At 36.5% G+C, this 24,211-nt stretch overlaps 1 protein-coding gene across 1 annotated transcript; it reads right to left on the bottom strand.

Annotated features, from left to right (window-relative positions):
- Positions 1-3,805: 3,805 nt before the first annotated feature.
- st8sia4 (ST8 alpha-N-acetyl-neuraminide alpha-2,8-sialyltransferase 4) lies at positions 3,806-23,753 on the bottom strand. Its single transcript, XM_060896201.1, has 5 exons — positions 23,432-23,753; positions 18,068-18,199; positions 12,286-12,543; positions 10,331-10,624; positions 3,806-6,543 (listed from the first exon to the last, which is right to left on the bottom strand). The coding sequence occupies exons 1-5, from the start codon at positions 23,566-23,568 to the stop codon at positions 6,261-6,263; spliced, it is 1,104 nt and encodes a 367-aa protein (XP_060752184.1). The 5' UTR covers positions 23,569-23,753; the 3' UTR covers positions 3,806-6,260.
- Positions 23,754-24,211: the final 458 nt, after the last annotated feature.

Below are 24,211 nucleotides of genomic sequence, written 5' to 3' on the forward strand. Positions count from 1 at the left end.
TCATGTTTACATCATCATTGCTTTGATTGTTGGTATTGTAGTGTTTTTTGATTTTCAAATTATAATTTATTATCTCTGTTACTGTCCTGAAAGTCCAATTTATATAAATTGTATGTTCATGGATGTGTGATAAGACACAAAGTCCCAAGTAAACAACAAAGGAATACTAAAATGTTTAGTAAATGTTTAGTAAAAAGTATATATATACAATGAACATAAAATGCATTGACAATTAAGAAAAACAACAAACGTTTAGACCCCACAATTTTGGGTAGATTGCAGAAGATTTTCAAACATTGCTTTAAGCCCCATAGAGCAATAAAATGAATTCAAATTCTAATAAATAATACATCTAAATGGGCAAATAAATGAAAAGTTGATGGTGATTACTTTACCTCCATAGTGAATGCATTAAATAGCTTAAAAAACTTTTAATCTGTAGTGTGTGAATGGACATGTGAGTGTGTGTGTGTGTGTGTGTGTGTGTGTGCCCTGTAATGGGTTGACACCCCCACCAGGGTGTCCCATGTCTTGTGCCCTGAGTCCTCTGGAATAGACTCCATTATTGTTGTTAAATCCACATCATGCCTGCTGCAGCAAAAACAAATTAGAAATTGTTAGGTACAATTTAGTGGTCAGATTTTACTGTTTATTGTTTTTTTTTGTTTTTTTTACCAACATACTGAATTTTATAAAACACTATCTGAATTTGGAAAATATTGAAGACTTCCTATTATTATTATTATTATTATTATTATTATTATTATTATTATTATTATTATTGCAATAAGAAATTAATTCGACGAAGTTACTCAGCCAATACCTTGGTATGCAGTCAATTTGATTTAATCTACCGTGTTCATAGAATAGAATAGGCTGTATATGAATATAGAAAATATCTATAACTGAACTATGAATTGCTTTTGCAATTTAAAGGGTGTGATACAAATAAATCATTTTAAATATTGAATTGTGTATAAAAGTAAAAGCCTAACCCAGTGAAAACACTCTGTACCATATGACCAAAAAAGATCATTAAAGATTTATTCCAGTCCCTCTTCATATATGATTTGAAAACATTTTCTTTCATTTGTAGATATATAGGGGATTAGAGAAAAGTTCTATGATATTTTGGCTTAGTTTTAGTAATAGCAAGAACAGGAATTCAAAATGTGTCCCAAAATATCTGAAGTATTAAAATAATTGTTCTTTGTTAATTCTCACCTTTACTTGGTCTTAAAAACTGGTTTACTTTAAATAAAGTTGTAGTTGTTCTGTTGATCTGCAGAAACAACAAAAGTCCTACACACAAACAAAGGAAAACATGTTGTTATATATAATGCAAGCCTCTAATTTGACTCCCATCTTATACACATTTCTTAAAATATACTGTATGTTTAAATTTCAGCTTTGGTCATCCTGTTGTTTTTGTGGTCTTCATATTTCTGCTGAAATTACAGGCTGCTAGTGGTGACAAAAAAAAATACAGCCAGAAGAGGTCTCCAAGCTGCCAGCGCACGATCCTTTAGCAGCAAAAAGTTAAGTGACAGCCCCGCTGGATGTCTATTCTCCTGCAGCAGTGAGATGAGAATCAGCAGAGACAAGAAAAAAAAATGAAAAAAATCTCAAAATGTCAAAAAAGTGTCAGCCAAATGGCAAACTCTAGGAAGCATGATGAAACTACACAGCAGTCAGTATGACGAGTAGAATAAGAGTGATGCACCAAAGAGTCAGCAGGGAGTAATAGAATAAGGGCGAGAAGATAGCTGATCTAGATTTTACTGGTGACATTGATTTCACAAACCTGTTGTATGATACTCACCATCTGCCACCTACTACAGAGCTCAGAAAGAAAGCCGTTTACAAGCAACAGCCTTATATCACACAGGGAGAGAGAGAGAGAGTCAAAGCGGCTGAAGTTAAAAGTATTTAAAAAAAGAAGATCAAACTCTGAACATAAAATAAGTGTGACAAAATGTGCAGTGAGTTTAAGCTTAGACTCGATGAGGATAAAACAGGTAAAAGATTAACAGTGAAAATTCTTCTTCATTCATTGTCTTATGCCGGAAAAATGTGTTTTTTTGTGCCATTTGAGATTATGACAATTTGCAAAATATGCGTAATTTTCTTTGTAACATTAGTCCTAGGATTTTTCTGTATCATGAATAATAGTATTCTGAAACAACTGAACAATTATTAAAAATGAAGCGATTTAAAATAATTGGACTTTCAAATGAATTCAGTGTAGTTAATTGATTCTATAATTTATTCTATCTCAAGAGTATGTATATTATGGCCACACCTAAGATCCACTGACCTCCTAAGCCAGGCATTGTGGGCTCGAGTCCCATTTCTGTTGAATGTGGTCAGTGAAACAGTGAAGTTTACTCTGTGATACCAAAGAGGAGAGGCCAACTCCATGTGGTCTTTGAGGACAACAACCTCCTCATCAATAAAACATTTGTCAGACTGTATATTTATAATCACACCCTCCAGTGTCACCCATATGAGGATGAGGTTCCCCTTTGAGTCTGGTTCCTCTCAAGGTTTCTTCCTTTACCATTCAATTAATATTAAATATATCTAATATTAATCTTGAATTCTGTATTATATTATTCTTTATAATAACCTTTTGTTCTATGTTTATGATCTGTAAAGCTGCTTTGAGACAATGTCAACTGTAAAAAGCGCTATACAAATAAATTTGAATTGAATTGAATTATATATAAATGATTAAAAAGAATGGTACAGTATAAGAGTGAAGTGCTTGAATATCAACATGATGTGAAAAGATAAGTGTTTTAGGCAGAGGTGTAACAATACACTCTGATCACACATAGACTTGATTCATGATACTGGCTTCACCAAAGAACATCATCCGTAGAGCACATGACATAATTCAAACATAATTTCTATCAAATATTTCAAATAGCCAGTGAAATCCATTAAAAAAGCTTTTCAACCCTACAGTTCAACCCTATAATGCATATCATGAGTTATTCTGAATTATGAGGCCATGTACTGGTGTCATTTGTGTTCACATGTTAATGCACATATCCTGGTGGCATAACGGATAAGGCACCAGCCTCCTAAGCCAGCAATTGTGGGTTCAGCTCTCATTAGGGATGAGTTTGGGTAGCAGAGTGGTGCAGCAGCAGCGTGCTGTGCCCTTAACCCTAGAGGTTGCTGGATCAAAACCATCCTCTGCTAAATACAAGGTTTCAGTTCCTCTGTTTATATATGAACACAACTTTCCGATTCTTTGCATGCTATTTAAGGCTAAACATAATAAGCTGTTCATATGTCGCGCAACCAAAAGCAAAATATTAGGCTACAGCACTAGCCTCCTGAGCCGGTGACAGCAGGGTTCAGGTACCATTTGGGTGTGTGGTGCATCTGTGAAATATTTGAATATATCGATTTGAAGGTTTCAACAAGGTTGTGCATAAAAGTTGTGCATGATGTCATTCTTGACGGCATTCTCGATTCCTTCCCAGGAAGCAGCCCATTCGCACCTCCACACCTTATAGCAGAATATCACTACAGACAAACAGAATAAATAGGCCATATCCAACAGGCTGCTGAGTGAAGCGTGGGATTAGACTAGAAATAAAAGAGGCTGGAACCATGCCAACATCTGACTTTATCTCGTCAACCAAGACGAAACAGGTCTCCCCATAATCATTGACATGGCCTGAAAACAGAAAAGAATCATAAAAAGCACACAAAAATATTGAACTATTGAAATAATAAAAAAACCAAACAGAGATGAGATCAATGTATTTTTTTTTTTTATTATTTCGTTTGTCTAAAATTTCTACAAACATAGAAATTTGGTTTTGAAAAAAGTGAAATCAGATTAAAGCTGCAAGTTTAGCAAAACAAGTATCAAACTGTCTAAAAATGATTGATCACATTCAACATCTTTACAAAAAATTACAATATAAATTACTGACCAAATGAAAATCCTGAAAGAGAAAACAACAGAAATGTCCTCAAACAATAAATAGTATGATACATGGCTGCAAATAACAGGCATTACAGTATCTCTAGGACATACCATAGAACCATACACAGTATATCCACACAATACACATGGTTCTAGTCATTAGTCCTCATTCTTGACGGAGCCCAGCATCTTATTCCACCGTCATTTGCTAAATAAATCCCCAGTACACCACTGGCTTTAACACAGTCAGTCTTCACATAGTGCTTGACAAGCCTGTGCCATAATCTGTAAACACATAAACATTACCTTGTGAGTGCTAATCTCTTTTGTTGAGTTAATCGATTGAATCAGTCATGTCTCAGGACAGGCTGTGAAATACCATTTAATATTTCCAGTTACTGTTTTTTTCAACAGACCTCTTTTGCATTATTGCGAATGCTGAGTGTTTAGTTGTTGACTAACTCTGCTCGCTAAAGCTACATATTCAGAGACAGAATACCAGGCAGGTTGTAACATTTAAAGGCATTTTTTACGATCACAGCTTTCAGCAACCTTCACAAAACAACCAGATGGCAAAACACTGCAAACCAGAATGACTGGCAAGCAAACACAATTTGTACAAAAAGTGACAAATATGACATAACAATATTCTAGGAAATAAGTCCATACTGTACTTGAGACCAAACTCCAGCGATACAGTGCATGGAATACATTACAATATGCAGTCAGCGTGAAGAAGTACGTTTCTGTTGAAACCCGACGGAAAAGTCTTTACATTCTTATATATGAACAGTGCTGCAGGTAGCAAAAACTCGTTCAGATATCAGTGAGAGAAACTGGAGAAGCACCAAAGGCCTGGAACCACTGAGCATACACATGTTGTGCAATAGCAATGTTCACTACAATGAGCTAATGTGCAAATGATAAAGGCAATGTTACACATTCACTCTAGAAAAAAAACAAAAAAAAATGGAGTCGAAATATGGAATGTATTAAAGTCGGGCTGTTCCGGTTTATATTTTTCATGGTCTCATCACCTAGGCTTAAAGTATCACAGTTATCGCGGTAATAATCAGCCATTAACGTTGGTGAAAATCAAAGGAAATATTTACTACTAAATCTTTGCACATCCTTGTATATATAACAAAAACATAAGAAATCAGGATGGATCAATTTTTTGTTTTGTGCAAGACAAGATTTCTGCAGCAGGTGCATCTGTACTAATCACGATCTCTGTATAAATCACAGAGAGAGAAGTGTCTTCACTTCTATTACGTATGTATAGCCATCACATTCCAAAAAATGTCATGTATACATGTATACACCTCATTTGAAATCCACAATTGATTATTTATTTGAACACCTTATTATAAACGCTTATTGTAGGATTTTAGGCGGCGAAAGTTAAGCTTGATTATTAGCAGGTCACGTTATAGATGACATAAATATGAAAGCTGATGCAGGGACAATTTATGATTGAAAAAGTCAGTGCTAAAGTAACTATTTCATCAAACAAATGACAAAAACACAGTTTAATAAGAAACAAAACTAAACTGTAGAACGCGATGAATAGTTCAGCATATCCAGGCCTTAAAAGAAGAAAAAAATAAAAATAAAACAATGATCAGATCCCAATATTCAGCATCAATAAATATATAGTACATTTCAGGAACACAATCACCAGCCTACTCCTCTGTGTAACAAACTATGAATCATTTACACAAGTGGTATTACCGTTCTGACTTACAATATCTTACATCATCCGGGCTTGAAATGGCTTAAAAATTAGTGACATCTTGAACACAGCAAATCGAACATGTAAGCACTGTATGACCTACTTTCATATAAAAATATTTTGCACTATTATGCACAAAGGCCTCTAGCTCCTAAAAATAATAGCACTGAAAAAACATTACAATCTCTCAAGGAACATGAAGATCTTTGGGACTGAAAAGACGTTACAGGAACTTTCCTGTCTGAACGATGCTACCAATTGGAGATGAAATCACTGAGAACAACCATACAGTATTCACATGTTGAACAACCGATGAGATTTAACCTCACCAGTCAACTATTGCAAGGTATCTGTAGCTCAAGAGCTCTTTAACAGTTCAGCAGTGACTTGGGGAATTGAATGGACTGAAATATGATAGAGCGCTCTGAAGCATTTTTGATTCTGTAGATAGTGCCTTTGTAATATCTAACTGAAGGCATGTTCAGTTCTTCTTCAGAGGACTCGAGTGGGGTTTTCTGTCACTCATCTGCATCATCTATCGTTTCGATCAGTTGATACGTTCACAAGATGAAGAAGTCAGGCTGGTCTACATTTTGATGTCGTCAGCTTTAGTGCCCCTTTACTGTGTAACGTTTTTAACGTCTTGAACTCAAGTGGCATCCGGTGAGGACTTGCGTTGGAGAAATATCGGTACTTGAGCATGTCGTAGTAATGATACTTCACTGGATTTCCATTGGCGTCTTTTGGGAATGGCCAAAATCCGTACAAGTGGATTTCGTCGCAGAAACGAGTGGCCATGGTGTACATCAGCAATCCAGTGCTGGGACGCTTGATATTGACCTTGTTTGTGAGCCAGTACCTGGAAAAAATAAACATCTATATTATTCAATCTTTGTTTATGTTGTTTTTTGAATGTGTATATATACATGTACACTGTGTCTGGAAAAGATCTTTATCTAATTTTTATCTGATTAGATAAAACCAGGAAGGGGAGGGATATTGGGATTGCCCCATTTTACAGTCGTCATCTCAATACCACATTCTGACAAGTTTTCTCCTCTTCATTACTTTCGTGGCTGCTGAAAGCACTGATGTGGAAACATTGCAGAATGCATGGCAGCTTTTTGACTATCATGAATACTTGCTACTTTAAGAAAACCTGCGAAGATCATTTTCATCATCCTCACTGTAAGAATGCATTTATCACCACAACAAGCTCAACCCACCCACATGTTCTCCAAATAGAAAAAAAACAGGCTGCATCATCTAGATAAGAATCGTAAGATAGAGCGGTTACATCCTTCCACATGAATAATACAGCTATAAGACCGGTGTCACAAATCTCATTGCATACTTTTTCTCTTTTCAATCACAGTGACACAAGCTAATCATGGGCATTTGAGAGCTCATTTATGTGGAAGAGGGCAGATAGCATGAGCAGAAATTTGGAAAAATGTGGAGGAACTCAGAAGAAGCATGTCTTAGATTCCATCCACCCCAGTTGGTAGTGATGTATGATGAGTTGTGCTAGCTGGTAGGTGGGAACTGGTACAAAAATTGGACCTAAACTAAGGATTAGAGAAGAAAATATTGCCTGCAGTTCAGGTTCCTTAACATGCACATGAGCTCTTGCAAAGAACATAAAGACGGACCAATGCCCGAGTGTGTATATTTCTGTGTAGTCATTCAAACGTAAGTAACCCATCCAAAAGCTGTTCTAAAGTAGCTGTCATTCTTTAGTAAACTCCCAAGAGTCTAATCGAAATAGATATTGCAAGACGAAATTTTTGTTGGGTTGTAATTGAATGGCAAATTAGGGTATAATTTGCCTGTCTTTAATGATGTAATGCTCTACCGGCTCTGAGCCGGGGGCATTATCATGCAAAAACCTGGCTGTCTGCTGCCATGCATGCAAATCTGAAATTGCCAGTGTGTACCTTGCATGTTAATAGGTGATAGCTTTAGTGGTTTTTAATCAGCACTGAGTTAAAAAAAAAAAAAAAAAAAGCCTGGCCATGGACAATACAGCACTGTGATCATAAGATGTTTTAAAGTAAAAGAAAACAATAAAAAAAACAATAGAAAAAAAAAAGAATGCATCATAATTTACAGCGGGTATACTAGAGATGTAACTAAATATAGTACATTATACTGAATGCATAGAAATCTTGCTCCAAAGGTTCTGGTTAAGCCAAGAGCTATGCAGTGGGACTGGGATTTCATGGGACAAGAGATTTTGATTTTTAAAAGGGCAAACACAAGGTCAGATATAAAGCTTGCAACACAAACAAAGACCACATTCATTAACCAGTGTTCATTTATTTATCCTTAGTAACTGTCTGGTCAAGAATGTAGGTTCAGGCTTGATACAGCACCCCTGGAACAGAGAGGGTTAAGGGCCTTGCTCAAGGGCCCGATGGTGGCAGCTTTGCAGTGCTGAGACTTGAACCTCAACACTTCAATCAACAACCCGGAGCCTTAGCCACATGATCCACCACTACCTGACGTCACACGTCATGCTAATAGCGTTTTCAGTGTTCATCAAACAAACAACACCAACAAGACACACAATCACAAACCAGAAAATCCTGCTGTTTTAGGCCACATCCACCTTTTGTTTAAATTCAAATACAGATACGGACATTTGAAGCCCTAAACTGATGGAGTATGTCTCTTTGATATACATAAAACATTCTGTCTATTAGTTAACGTTGAACTTTAGTAAGAATCCACTCTCAGCTCGTCTTGGCTTTAGTTTTAAGCTGACCGATGGTTATAGTCCATCTTCCTGCTTCTGAACTTCCTCCTGGAACTTCTGTTTGTCTTCATTGTTTAGCATAATTGATGAGAAATTTAAGTAGTCTTTTAAGTAGTCGATTCAATCTGTTTTTTGATGTAGTCGATTTTTTCTGGCCTACAGGTTAAGTCATCCTGACTGAAAGCCGTTTCCCTTTTTTAGAAGCCTATATTTAGCACTGATGCCGGCCAGACTGAAGGTGTCATTAAAAAGAAAAAAGGGGCCTGGCTGCCATGGTAACTTACAAGAACATCTGATGTCCTCTTCAGAAACACAAGGCCAATACAAGCACCTCTTGATGAGCAACCGCTGGCCAAAACATGGAAAAGCGATTTGAATAAAAGGTCTAAGACAATCCGAGAGCTCTCCGCGAGCGTAGACGTGCCTAACAGATCACTACACCAAGGTAGCCTTGGTCTCATGCAAAGCAATCGAAGAAAATTATACTCTGAAGTACACTTTGGCCATAAATCTTTTAAGAGCTGAGCATGATGAAAGACTGAAAGTATGAGAATGCAGTTTCATCAGAATTAGCCCTCCCCTCTTCTCCACTCAATTCTAAATGAAAATATTATTTAAAACTACAAAGCTGCGTAGTCTAGAATCTGAAGATTAAGAGCACTTAGTGGCATACTCTTGTGTAATCACTGGGTTTTCTTTGCATACCCACTGAGTGCTGCCTTCGCAAACACACGCCACAGGTGGCAGCCTGCAGGCTATTTTTCATTTCAGGAAATAACAAGCGGGATTCAGGAGCTCTGGGCTCCCTTCTAGCAAATACTGCCACGCCTGGGCTGCATGCCAATTTTTCTTGATGGATGAACCTTTCTTGTGTCTTCAAACAATATCTGGACTTTTGATTCTGCTGATTTGTGCAAAAACGAACGCATCCAGCGACTGAATGATGAAGTGTAACACAGTGCTGGGATGTTTGATGTGTATCCTAAAGCTAAAGACACGTCTGAGCTACATTTACACAGCGTTAAAGATTTTCTTTTTTGTCCCACAAAAGCGAGCGCAATCATGTACAGTATCTACTCCAATGCCATCTCTGTTTCCAGACCAATTTCAGCTGTCAAAATCCTCTCTCTCTCTCTCTCTCTCTCTCTCTCTCTCTCTCTCTCTCTTTCTCACATTTTACTCTCTCTCTCTCTCTCTCTTTCACTCTCTCTCATTCTCTCAAGTGCGACAGGCTGTTTGAAAGGATTGCACAGATATTTCCGGGATTTTTGAGATACATTTCAAAGTGTTAGTGTGAACTCGCATGCAAGGTTTTGAAACAAATTATAAAGTGTTATCGCATCAAACAAAATATTATCATGCACAGCTTTAAAGTGGTGTTTGAATAAATATAAATAAAAATCTTTAATTAAATATGTTGACAAATGATCCTGCTGACAAAACAGATATAATTGAAGTACTTCTAGGGTGCTTTCACATACACATCATTTAGTCCATTTGAATCAAACTGTGGTGTGTTTTTCTTCTCAGTGGGGTTCAATTTAATTTAGCAGTTAAGAATAAAAAAATAAAAAAAAATCTAACAAAACAAAACAAAACACAAAATTAAAACTGAAAACCACCAGTTTCGGATCATCTGAGTTTCAAGCCGGATTGCAGTAAGAATCTAATTCAACCCTGAATGTAAAAGACTGTATGCAGTGAGACAGAATTATTTTGGATTTGAACAACAGTTGACATGCTATTAGTCTAATAGTGGAACAGCGTTCACTATATAAACAAAGGGTGTGAACAGCACTGATATCCATTACCTGCAGAATGGCTGGGATTCGATTAAATAAAATGAAATTAAATCTTGCTCACTCTCTTAACATATCGTGTGACTCACCCTCTGACAGCATGGACCAGGCGGAGGGATGGGTAGGCCATGCGCACCGGAAGCTTTCTCTTGAGGATGAGCTCGTTGACGGCCTCCACGTGCTTCTCTCCTCCTTTCACCATGAAGGCTGGAATCCACAGGACGCTGTCATTCAACAGCCTTAAACGCTGCACGAAGCGCTCACGCACCGTATCGTTCAGCAGGCTGCCGTACACGCGCTGAATCACAGACGGGTTCATGGTGGTGAAGTCTGACCTTAAGCCCACATCCTCGGCGTATTCATCCATGGGAGCGAGGTTACATCTGTGCCACAGCCGCAGGGAAAGACAAATGTTAGAGCTGAAATGAATGGCCTTCAGCCTGCCTACAGGGCTTTAGTCATAAAGAAGTCTTTTTTTTGTACTGAGTGGTGAAACATCATGAAAATGCAAGCTTCAGTGGAGTTTGATGAAGTGACATGAACATCATACTGATACTGCTTTAGGTGTAAATGTCTGAAGCAAGTAAAAAAAAAAAAAGCATATAATTCATGGCTTTATTCATTTAAATCGTGTATATATAGTATATAGACCTGTTCCGCAGTGCAAAATCTAATATGCAAAGAGCCGATGTGTTTTTTTTTTTTTTCCAATCAAGCACCAACTTCACCTGAATCAACCTGTATAATCAGTTGTTCTAGGATTTCAGTAGACTTACATGCAGCTTGGTTGAAATGAAAACCTGCACTTACTCTAAGCTTTTTCAGATAAACTTGTGCACCACAATCTGATCAATATGAGGCAATTTTCTGCTTCTAGGTTTTCCAAGTATTTACAATTTTTAGGAAAAGAACTTCCCATAGCATTAAAACACAGCTTTACTTGCACCCGTTACTAAAGCGCTGACACTGGAGACTCCTTCAATATACGTTAAATAAACGGCTAATACATGACGTTATTAACAATAATATGTTTTATTTGTCAAAAAAAACAAATAATGTTTTATTTGTTTATTATTAGACCTACATTATATATAGATTGATTGCCATAAAAGTCTCAGTCAGTCGTCTCAGTGAAACACGCAAGTGCATTAATATAAACACTTGATGTAAATGACAGCCTGCACAACTGTTGCTGCTGTTATAGAAAATAAAACATCACCTTCTGACCAAGCCGTGATGGATGCTGTTTAATTATTTTGAGTGGCAGTTGGATTTGACTGAGGGAAATAACATTCTCGAACATTTTTATTGGCTTTGTTCACTGCACAAGAACAAGGAAACGGAGAACAACGCAACTGGGTTCTTGGCTAATTAAAAACTGCCTGAAGAAAAGAGCTTTTTAAAAACCAGCATTGCTGCTTCACAGCTCCAGTTCCTATAGATAGACTTTAATTTAATCCCATATTTATACATTTGCCATCAGTAAAATCGCTATACTCTTAAGGGTCCCAGTGAATCTGGAGCCTATTCCGGAAACAGGCCAAAAATAGCACTTCTTTATGTACTGCTCATTATATTATCATAGCATCGTATTATAGATGCTGCTGTTAAGATTTTAATGCACCACTCAGGAGAGCAGCGAAACATTGTGCTACATGGATTCAACCATGATTTTTAGCAAACAATTCCAAATAAGAGCCATTTTAGGAAAAGAAATGCAGTTTTTTGAGAATGAAAAAACTGCAAGACACAAAAAGTCATGGTAATTGAATACAAAAGTTTTGGACTACTCTGATGACTCTCTGGCTTCAAGCCATTTCTCTTGAAGACTGGATGAAAGCAGATTCATTCAATTATACCGACTGCAGTTGTAATGAATTAACAACTCAGCAGAGGTATGTTACATTGCTGCTTAAGTGATCTCTAACAGCAGGCTGGCAGAAACATTTTCTGACAGGCTTTTACCATTCAGAACTCTGACGTCTTGGTCATCAGGGACAGAGCTCAATACCTGACTAACTGAATAAAAGCTAAAGGAAATTACCGTATAACAAAATCATGGCTGTCTATCTCCTTCCCACATCCGCTCTTGAGGAGCACGCCTGAGTTGCCCACCACAGCGCATGTCTTGAACCTTTTGTTCTTGAGAGGCGAGACCTCAGGAAGCAGGCTGTACAGAGTGTGTGAGACGTTCAGCGTCCTGCGTCTGTCCAGAACGTAGTGGATGGTGTCACCAGGTTTAAAGTTGCTCTTGATCACGGATACGTCCCTCTCTGCATCCAAGAAGTGGAGAATGTCCTTCCTTTTAATTGAACAAAAGCACATCAGTAACTGGCAGTGTTCCAACATCAAGAACAGACACACAAGTTTATTGGTTGTTACAGTGCACTACTGCATAAGGAATGTTTTAGACCTCTTGTCCAGGAATTGATTTGATAGCTCCATGGTCTTCATGGTGCTGTTTGTTTAGTTATGTTCTCTAAAAAAACCTCTAAAACTGTGGTCTTTAAGGAACAACTGTATTTATACTGAGACCATATGCCACTTTCATTGATTGTACCTAGCTGAAATAAATTTTTTAATTAATAAAATAAGTTTTTTATTTGTAAATATTTTTTTATTATGGACCACTATGTTTTGCTTCATGAAAAATATTCAAAATTATATCCAGGTTGTAACACTACAAAATAGTGCAAATTTTCCTATTCTAAAGGAAATAAGGAATTAGCTAGCTGCAACTTTCTGCTGACAACAGGCTTTGTCACAAATAACATTGACATAAGAGTGTAGATCATAGATTAAGAACACAGACAAATACACTATATGGCCAATCAAATTACGAGACCATGGCAGATTCAAATAATAAGCTACTTAGGTATAAAAAAAAAATAAAAAAATAGAGTTAACTGCATGGGTCATTTATTTTGTAATACTTAGCATTCCCACAGCATTAATCCAATCTTGCCTGGTAAATATACCCATAATGCCTTAAGAGGATTCCTGTCAATTTTAGCCAAATCCATTGCCTGGATGCAATACAGATGGAGTGTGTGAAGCCTATTTTGGGGTTTCACTTGCTTCTCATATAATCACACAGGATTTTCTCTGGTGGACTTGAGTCAATTCAATAACTCAATCATTTTGCGATCTATTTATTACATAAGCACACATATTGTCAAGGCTAGAGTTTTAAAATTTACAGATGCCTCCTTATTCTGATTGGTTAGCTGTTGGTGCTCCACGTTTTTTTCCAAACCCGGCTTTCTCCTGTCTCTCATTGTTCTGAGACAGATATTTTATTGCACCTGCCATAATTTGAGTGGAAGATCCAAAATATTAGAAATTAGCATGAATCAGGAAATAAAAGAAGCACGCATTAGAGAAAACATAATACAAGTGGAAAGAAATGTTTTCCTTTTAAATCTTGGTGAATACCAAATGTTCCTACAAGGACAAGGATGACTGAAAAATTTGACCATGCAGCTGGACCCCATGAGCAAAAAACTGCAGAACTTATTTAAAAACCTAAAAGGCAAATATTTGCTTTAAATTACAGAGTTTAAGGTTCAAGTAAGATTCAGTTCTAGGCGTAGCATAAATTATTCACATTAATAATTGTTTCAGGAGAAGGACCTCAGTAAGTAATACAAGTGTGTGTGCGTGTGTGTGTGCATGCTTTTTAATTTAATAAAGCGAGTGATTAGCACCAAACAGATAATGCCTACTTCTTTAACACCCACCTATAAACACTGCATATAATTAAAGACAAATGATGCCTCTCATTAATTTGCATTTAACTCACATGCTCCAGAAAATGCTAATTACCAGTCATGATTTTTTATATATATTCATAAGTTAGTCTTACACAAAGCTGAGTCATTAGCAGCCAGTACACCTGAGCCAAGAGTGCTCAAAAACAAGCAACATGAACCACGTCACTGTACGAGTTATAATAATATGCTAAGAAAATTAAAAGACTATTCACCTATTCAATTAAACAGTCGTGGTGTTTTAACTCCTTACCCGCAGTACCACTTCACTAATCTGTAATGTAGGTGAACAAACAGACTCATTAGTTGGATCATTAGATGCACTAATTACGTGTGGGTAGGATACACTCACCATACAATTTAATAGGGACTCCTGAACATTAATGCAATTCTCCAAGCATCCAATCACGTGGCAGCAGGACAGTGCAACAAACCATACAGACACTGGTCAAGAGCTTCAGTTAATGTTCATGTTCACGTAAAAAAACAGTATGGGGAAAAACGTGACTTTAACGGTGACATGGCTGCCGGATACAGGTGAGGTCGTCGGATTTTATGCACAACAGTCTCTAGAGTTTAAATCAAATGGTCAAAAAACAGCACCAATACTGGACTGTTGAAGTAATTCTCATCTGTCTCCTCAATCCTCATCTGTCCAATCTGAAAGAAGAAAACCCTCATGCATTTGGAGATGCTTTTCTGATCAGCACGGTGGCTAGCCGAGTTACTCGAGCCGTCCTGCCAGCTCAAATCTGACCTCTCTCATCAACAAGGCGTTTCTGCACCAAGAACTGACACTGTATATCATTTCGTTTTCTAATATTTACAAATCCATCAGTGTGAATACTAATACTTACATTTCTACAATGTAAAACCGGCACTAGATCTATTTGGACACTTTAGTTTTGTGGACGAATTTAGTTTTAACCTGCTGTATTTAATGAAATACGTGTAATAAACTGATAAGAACAAAGAAAGAGAAACTCAATACAGTGTTCTTTTACAGAAATGTTATATGTAATTTGCTAATTAGTTAATTAAGCATAGGATCTATGCTTTATGCCTAAGTTTCTTCACCCCATTGACCTCAGGTTAAAAAAAAGGAAGCTAATAGACAGGAATAATATCATGTTACTGTTGTGTTAATAATACAGAAAGAGGAAATTAAATCCAAAATATAAATTGCATCACAAAACCAAAAGTTCAGTCACTGTCTAATTTTGACACTCTGTCGAGTTGTTTGTGTACTCCTACCGCCTGATCCTGACAACCTTTCTCCTACTGTCGCTTCTCTGACCCTCCAGACGTGCCTGATTCATCCCGATGCTCTTCTGCTTTGTTCTTTCCACTTCTTCATCTGGAGGTTTGTGCCCTTGTGACTCAGCTTTTGGTGTTATGGATGTTACCATATGACTAACCAAAACATTAGCACTTCCCAAAAATAGTTTATCCCCAAGTCTTGGCCTTGCTTCAGTGGATAATCTCACCAGAATAACTCTAGTCTTACAGCTTTTACAAGCTCCTGCTAAAATCTTAAACACTACCCTGTATCGATCGTAAGATTATTATTCAGAAACTTTCATACTTCGTGCTTAACTCTTCAATATCTGGATATTGTAATGATTTTATTATCCCTCTATTTTGTCAGCCAGAAGTGGACAGGCTCCATTTTTAGCTTGGTTCCTCTCAAACTTTTCTTTCTCATTCCTCTTTTTCTCTCTTGGAGTCTTTTTTTATTATCCTGGAATCTATCTTAGTCTATATTCAGATTTCTGTAACACTGTTTTGTGACAATCTGTACCGTCGAAGGGGTTATACGAATAACATTTGCCTGAACTAAAGGGAATGAAAATCATTTTTGACACCATTGAAACCCTACAGGAGTTTTAACACACAAATGTTTCAAGAACCTTTACATCATCATCAAGTTGTTGACGTGTTTTGCAGCCTGAAATTTATGCTCAGCCTACACTTCTCATTTATCTTTTAATCTGCAGTGATGGCTGAGAGAAGCAAGTGTGATCTGCTTAACCTTAAGTAAGGCTGTGGTTTTGTATCTCAGCAGTTTAACATTTCCGTCTACAGATAAACACGGTTCTATACTGTGCATATTGTTAGCTTGAAATAAACAGGTTCTGTTTAGCTGACACCTAGAACGGATGTTGGTGGTTGGCACATCCATAACAGACCTTCACAAAAACTAGATTAGAAAAATCTGTACAAATTCATACAAACCATATTTCTAATCTATAAACTACACCCACTTCATGTCTTTCTTTCTCAGCATGTGCACTTGTGGGCCCTACTCATGTTTCCTATTCAAATAAGTATTTGCATACTCCAACAACCTTAATATTTCAAGAGCAGACAATGGCTATTATACCTGCATGACATCCAACACTATCCCTAACTAGTTGTCTACATCAATCACACAGCCCCGATTAATGGCATGGGAACACTGTGTCCTTATTTGACATATAAATAAAGCTGCAATCAAATCATTTTTGTCAATTCTATTTTATTTTTAAGAGGATATGATATGTACGCACTAACTAGCTATATGGTTTGACTTTAATACTAATGTTGAAGAAGCAATGACTGACATTGATATATAGTTCAATGCCACATAGAAAACAGATCAATAGGTCAAATTGTAGACGTACTTAAGTTCCAAGCCATTAAAGTTTGTTATCCTGGTTACAAAGATGCAACCAGGTATTAAAAATAATATAGTGGTTAGCATGCTTGCCTTGCACATTTAGGGTTGCAAACCACCCATTTGAGTGGCACAAGGAAATTGTTCTCCTCAGGAACAAGTGCCGAAAGTGAACCTGACTTAGGACTGAAGTGAAAGTTAGTGACGGTGTTATACTCAGATTTCTGCTTTGCCTAGCAGGGCCCAATGGCTTAGCACATTTGCCTTGCATCTCTGTGGTTGGGGGTTTGATTCTTGCCTCTGCCCTGTGCGCACCGTGTTTGCATGTTAACTCCAAGCTTCAGGGGTTTCCTCTGGGCCCTGGTTTCCTCCAGTCTAAACACCTGCGTCTTAGGCTGTATGAATGTAGTGTGTGTATATGTGTGATTGTGCCCCAGGTCCCCTGGGTCAGACCCCAGATTCCCTGTGATCCTGCTACAGCATATGGATAGAAGCATGGATGAATATTATATTATAAGTGTGATGTGCTCATGCATTTTGGCGGATGCTAGACAGCAGTACAAGTGTACGAAGTACGAAGGCATGAATTTGTTATTGAAACACTTATAGCATGATGTACGCACATTCCATCTTTCAATATTAATGAAGCTTATGAGATATTGGTAAAATACCTTTTTGAAAATTCCAAATATTGCCATAGCAGATGATCACTAATAAAATGCGATTAAAAAAAAAGAAGAAAGGATGCATTCATTTGGCATTGAGCGTGGTTATATATAGAATATTAAGTTTGACTTTATTGACCTTTTATGAACATAATTATTGTGTAATTACTGTGTATGTGATACAAAGAAAACCATCTGCTCAGTACGTCTTTGTTAACCAACCACAAATAAGGAGTTGAAAATGTCTTAAGATATTTCAGGAGGGTTCTAACCCAAAACTTCCCTACTGCAATGCTTCTTGCTGAGACAGTTTACCGCTTACCAGCAGGACTTCGCTGAAAAAAAAGCCCCTACAAATATCTCTACAAGTTTTAGATCGCCTTTTATATTTCACTCCATTGACACAAAAGAATGGATTATTTCACGAGGAAAAAGTTAGTTGACTGTCAAGCTGTAATGCATTCTGTGTAACAGAAAAGTGTACACTAACATTAACACTTTCATTGTTTACTTCCAAAATGCAGAAGGAACAAGCTAGAGTGGTTTAATGAAGTAACAGAACTTCACACTTCCGCCGATCTGTCCCAGGTTCACAAACAACTCAATGATGAAACGTTTAGCAGTGGTGTCTATGAGCAAAGAGAGCGCTTAGTCCTAAAATGCCAGCATATTCAAGACATAAGGCAACCTCAATAATGCTTAATATCAGCACACTGATATGATGATCTGACTCACCTTATTAGGCTAACCAGAGTAGCATTGACCTTCCACCCCTCTTGCGTGCCCTGCAAATATCCCGGAAGGTTCTTCCGAAAGATTTTCTCGCTGCTGTTGGCCAGTAGTCTTGAAGTACTCAGTTCATTCTCACTGCAGAAACAGCAAAAAAAACAAAACAAAAAAAAGCACACTGGAGTGTAATGTCTGTCACATAATTTCTCTTAGGGAAGTAAATCAGGTGTGAAATTCACATGACTGGGTTGCACTTGGTTGCTGTTTCATCTTATTGGAAGAAGGAAGGAAAAGCACATAAGATTTTCACCATTATGACAGAATACAAAGCATGTTTTTCAGACAGTACTGTTCACCATGGTTATGTAACCCATTTGCCTTTCAATTACAATTATTTTTCAGTTCTCTTTATTCAGACAGGACTGAATGTATTACTTTTAGGTCAGATTTAATTTTTTACACGTCAAAGGCACCAAACATATTCTTATTATGGTTTTGGTTCCTTTTCTTGCAAATAGACTAAAACTAAACTATGTAAACTAAAGTTGTGGCCAACAAAGAACCCACATCCTGTTGCTAGACACATCAATAAGGAAGGTGAGATAAAGATGATTCTGGTTTAGTGTCCTTGGTTCTATTTGATAAAAATAATACGTAAAAATATGTAGCATACAAATCTGCATAAGAACGGTAGTCAAACAGGAGGGGTCAAGCAGGTTTGGAACGTCACAAAGGATTACAGGGGACTAGCATAGCGTTATGTAGCACACAGACGCTTTCATCATACACACCCCACAGGAAACTCCAAAATACCTGTAGCTAAGCTACCACCCACAGCAAACCTTTGGTAATCTGTTTAAATGTCAGCTTCTGTATTTGCATTTTACTTCAGTTTGCATGGAGTACTCCTTCATTCTACACAGAAAAAGACTTTTCATATCACATTAATCCATGGACTGATACACAAGACAGCACATGACTTAAATATGTGAAAAGACTGCCAAGTTTACATAAGAGCACACATATGAGCAGGTACTGACTTCAGGTTCGTGCACACACCTTACTACTGCGACAGTGAGCCTCTTGGGGTAGCCAATTAACAGATGATAGCAGACGTTAAGGTGTGTGTGAGGTAGAGACATGTAAAGACAAATCTTGAAGGAAAAGAAGTCTGGTTTGGGCACCTTGTACTGATGTGGTTGCTAAAATCAGATTGCAGGAACTGTCTTGGTTATTCATTCTACACAATATTACCAATTGCGATAGTGATTATGACACAAAAACATGGAATATTCACACCGAATTTTTGTATACCGTCTCAGAAACTCTAATTAATGGATGTTTTTAATGAATGCTCACATTGGTGTGATAGTTCTTATAAATCATTTTGCTTCAAGTTTGTATACTGGAAGATACAACACATGAAAAGTTCATACAGGGGTATGTTGACTTTTTATATCCATTGTATAGGACATAACTTTTGTTCATATCATGAAACACTACTTGTGAATATTTATGATACTGAAATTACTGAATAATGAATAAAAATTCTGTTGTGACCAAGAGCAAGGTCCAACAAGCCTGGTTTTACACACAACATGAGAAAAGTATTTCACAGAGGTAGAAAGCATTTTAATTTTATATTTGTTATTGTAACATAGCGTCATTGATTAATGTTCTATAATAGCAGCTCGGACTGTAGTGTCTGTGTACTGTGCTTTTTCAAACACATTATACATTATATTTTTTATAGTAGCATCTTACACGGGGATAAGTATGGAGGACACCCCACCTTAATATATCAAGAAACATAATTTGTTGAGATGATAATTAAGCATTTTTGTATGAAGACTCCCAGGTCTCCATGAGGTAAAGCCATAACAAACATTTCTGACACAACAAAGTAAAAGTCTCAGTAACGGGACTAGCTGCAATATTTATTTTATTACTTCCAAGGGAGGTGGTGTGGCCATGACTGTTTACAGCTGCTATAGCATAAGTGATAACAGGGAATTGTGTTAACGTTACATAAAATTAAATAACAAATAAAATATTGGAATTGGCAGCAAATTACCGTTATATAAAAAATGATGTTTGCTTAAAATATCCACACCTATTGTGTTTTGTTCCTTACTTAAATGAAGTGCAATACTTAAGCTATTTTAAAACTTTACATGACAGAAAATGTTTTATGGAACAACTTTCATGCAATATCACATGGAGACAATGTGTTACCATATAACAAGCTACTTTCAACTGACTTCTGAACAATATCTATAAATAAATATTTTGACAGTGACCTATTCATATAAAATATAATGATGGCTGCCTTTCACTCCCTTGTTGTAGTAATATTATCAGTGTATTTATTGTTGTCTCCTTATAAGAAACATTCACAATGGCACATAAGGCCAATGCTAATCATTTTTGTAGGTTGATTAAATAAAATTCTGCCCATAATTACAGTAACACGGTGAAAGTCATGGATAGTTAGGGTTGGGCAAAATGATCTTGCTGCCCCCTTCTTGAAAACACATTAGAAAAAGGGCCAAATTTCCTTTTATTTCCTTTCCTTATGTAATCTTATATGGTAAGTTAATAGAGTTTGATTAAACAGAGTCAGAAACTTTTGTCTCTTGAAGTTAATCCTAACTAGGAGGTGTTAGCTAGATTGACTATTCAAACCATCTCCTCTACCATTTAATCCCAATTCTAGGTCTAGATCTTTAAAAGAAAAAATAAATAGCGGTATTTTCTGATGTAACAAAATAATGACTGGTGCCATATGGAGATCATTTGAAACACATTTTCTGTGTAAGAAGAAACAATCTGAATCTGTTCATGCTTCTAATTTTAACCGTGATGTAGTTTTACTGGTCGATATGTTTTATCAAAACGTCTCTATACTCTCATACACACCACTTACAGAAACTACATTTTTTGGTAAATGGCCAAGCAGGCCGGCCGGGAAAACACAGTTTTGCTCAGAGATTAATTGTTGAAATGTGGGAGTGCAAAGAAGCACATCTGTACAGATGTGTAGGCAGATGCGTATCTTGCAGTCACTGCTGATCCTTCACTTAACTGGATCGCACAGTCTCAAAACACAAAGATACAAAGAGAAAACAATCAAAGCAAACAATTCAGTCCGAAAATTATTAAGAAAAAGATTCTTAGTTCCCTTACCAGCATCACCAACATTCAGTGCCAACAATGAGGATCTGATATAACCAGGCTTGTGTTGTTTTCTCCTGTTTTCGCTTTTCCCTGCATACGAATGAAGCAAAAGGCGACCTTGCTGCTCATCAGTTATGGAACACCAACAGCTGTGTGATTAGCGTCCTTGGTGTGGGAAGGATGGAGGTTTGCTGGATATTTGTCTTGGTTCTTTGTACAACGTGCATTTTAGTTTCCATCAGTTTTCTTTCACATCATGAATATGAGGTTTGGAACTGTCTAATGCCTCAATTAGAGCCTAATATGAGGTGAATTCAAACCCCAGTTTTCAAATATGTAAGATCTTCTGTGAAAATTTGTCCATAATCTGTTTTCATTCATTTGATGATTCATGCTTTACCCTGATCAAAATCACATGTATTATACAAAGTCTTCTGGGGTAACACAAGGAAATAGGAAGGTTTGAAAGTTCTTTACAGGTTAAACGTTTTTAATTTGTAAATAGAAATAGAAATAATATGCCTTTTTTTTTGTATGCTAAACTCATAGCATACTGACTGAACTTACCTGCCATGTAAGACGTTTGCTTTGCTTTCTGTTTTCTGATTGTGGATGAAAATGTTTTCTACAAAATGCAGAGACCACATGTTTCAACTGTCTTTCAACAGAACTGTCCCCCATAATTGCCCTGTTCATAATCACCTACGCACACAACACAAACAAATCACACCACAACCACAGAGTCTCATCACTGTCTAACAGACAAGTGCAAGTCAAGCTTCCTCTTTTTTATTCTCCTCTGGAACAAAATCAATATAATCAATCCTGCGACTTTAGGAAAATACTTCATACTATTCTAAGCCGTGGCGTTATCTTAAGTGACTAACATTGCCTCTGCCTGTCAGGTAAAAAAAATGATATCATGTTTTACGGACAAGTAACAACTTGATTCTACTTTCAGTTCTGGGACTTTCTGACTTTCAAAAGATCATAATTTTTAAGCACTGTGGGTAAAACTTTAAGGGGATTTCATCTTGTAGGTTTTCCCCTTTTTTTTTAAAAATAGTAACGTTAATACACCACAAGCAATACTACTATATACACCAAATACATTCAGATTAATCTACACTAAATAAATCAGTGTTTGCCACTAAATGTTGACCAGCTTTGCACAAATATCTGGGTGTAAATGCTGAAATGATCAGGAATTGTTCATTCTCACTCACACATAAAATTTGCTAATGAAAATTGCTTCATTACTTCATACAGGTTCTTGTGGACCATTTTAAATTTATGAATGGAAAAAACATGGCTAAAATGAATCAATGTACGTATGTATTATTTGGCTTTTTTTAAACGTTCATGCAACTGGTAATTAGTTTTACAGTATTTATGGTGTTTTAATGCTGAAGTTAATAGTTTGACCTCCAGTAAAATCCTCCTCCAGTTTTACATCCATACCGAGTATATAGTATCAAATGAAAGACAAGTGATTTCTAAATTTAATCAGAGGTTATACATATCCTAGAGGAGGTGCAGAGGGAAGTGGCCCAGTTTAGCCAGTCTGATATATTGTAAGGTCTGTTCAGTCTACTTCTGCTTCTTATTATTTATTATTTATGTTATTATTATTATATTATATTAGTATTTATGTTATTATTATATTATTATTACAGTATATTATTATATTATATTCTTATTATATTATTACTTTATTATATTACAATTATATTTTATTCTTATTATATTAAATTATTTATTAGATTATATGATTTATTATTGTTTATATTATTATTAGATTATATTATTACATTATTTATTATTTTATTATATTACATTATTTATTATTTAAGGAAATAAATGCATCAAAACGTGTTAGGATTAAAATGTTAAGAAGTTCAAAGGAAAAATAAATAGAAACCAATTTAACACTTGGGTTTTAATCATATAAATAGAAGATTAATTCAATTTCAGGCTGAACAAAGGGAAATAAATCCTCATCCCATCCCATCCCAGTGGGGCAAACTGGAGGATCCGATGGAAGAACATTTCTTTATTGCAATGTAACAAAAAGTTGTGTATGAAAAGCAGACGTGATGTTTTATCGGCTAATGAACGTGATCTCTGTGACTTTAAAGCCCAACAGAAGAATAACAAAGCGTGTGAGCACCATGTGGAGCGTCTCGCGCCTACCTTGTGAGTTGGGCTTCCTGATGCTCGTTAGTTCTTGCTCTTTCTTTCGTCTTGTAGAAGATTAGAAGGAGGCCGATGGTGCAAATGGTCCAGCGTTTCCTCGTAAGGCGCAATTCGCACACGGAACCCATCTGCATGCTTTAAAACCCGACCACTTCGTCCACTAACCCTACTAACCCTTTCTGTTAATTCTCGCGAGCCTTTTTTCTCAGTAGTGCTCATAGGCAAACACACAGCACACGCTCGCGCGCACGCACACTCACAGACTCACACATATTATCCGTTTACTTACTCAGCAGCTGCAGACACAGACTCCACGAGCCCTCGCTTTATTTGACTGATGGTCGGACTAGCCAATCGGTCCCTTAATATGCAAATTAGCTTCAGAGCTAAAGCCAATGATAATCTACGTAGGCGTGTCTCTTTGTCCCTGAAGTTGGAGCTCAGGAGCAGACAGAGAGGAGCGCGGCTAGACGACATGAGAAATCGATAGAAAAGTCCCCTGTAATCACAGATTTGTACTGTTTGACTCTTTCATTGACTGACAGAGTCAAATAAACAGTTTTGATATATATATATATATATATATATATATATATATATATATATATATATATATATATATATACATAATATAACATGTATATCTATCTCAAAACTATGTATACATGCACATAACATAGCATATATATATAATATATATAATATAGCATATATATATATATATATATACATATACATAATATAACATGTATATCTATCTCAAAACTATGTATACAT

This window comes from Tachysurus vachellii, chromosome 20, assembly GCF_030014155.1.
Source record: "Tachysurus vachellii isolate PV-2020 chromosome 20, HZAU_Pvac_v1, whole genome shotgun sequence".
NCBI classification, from domain to species: Eukaryota; Metazoa; Chordata; class Actinopteri; order Siluriformes; family Bagridae; genus Tachysurus; species Tachysurus vachellii.

Coding starts and splice junctions, on each gene's coding strand:
- st8sia4 (XM_060896201.1), bottom strand. CDS start 23,568: ATGCAGATGGGTTCCGTGTGCGAATTGCGCCTTACGAGGAAACGCTGG. Junction 18,200..23,431: donor CAGGAAGCCCAACTCACAAG/GTAGGCGCGAGA, acceptor CTGTTTCTGCAG/TGAGAATGAACTGAGTACTT. Junction 12,544..18,067: donor ACTCTGGTTAGCCTAATAAG/GTGAGTCAGATC, acceptor TTCAATTAAAAG/GAAGGACATTCTCCACTTCT.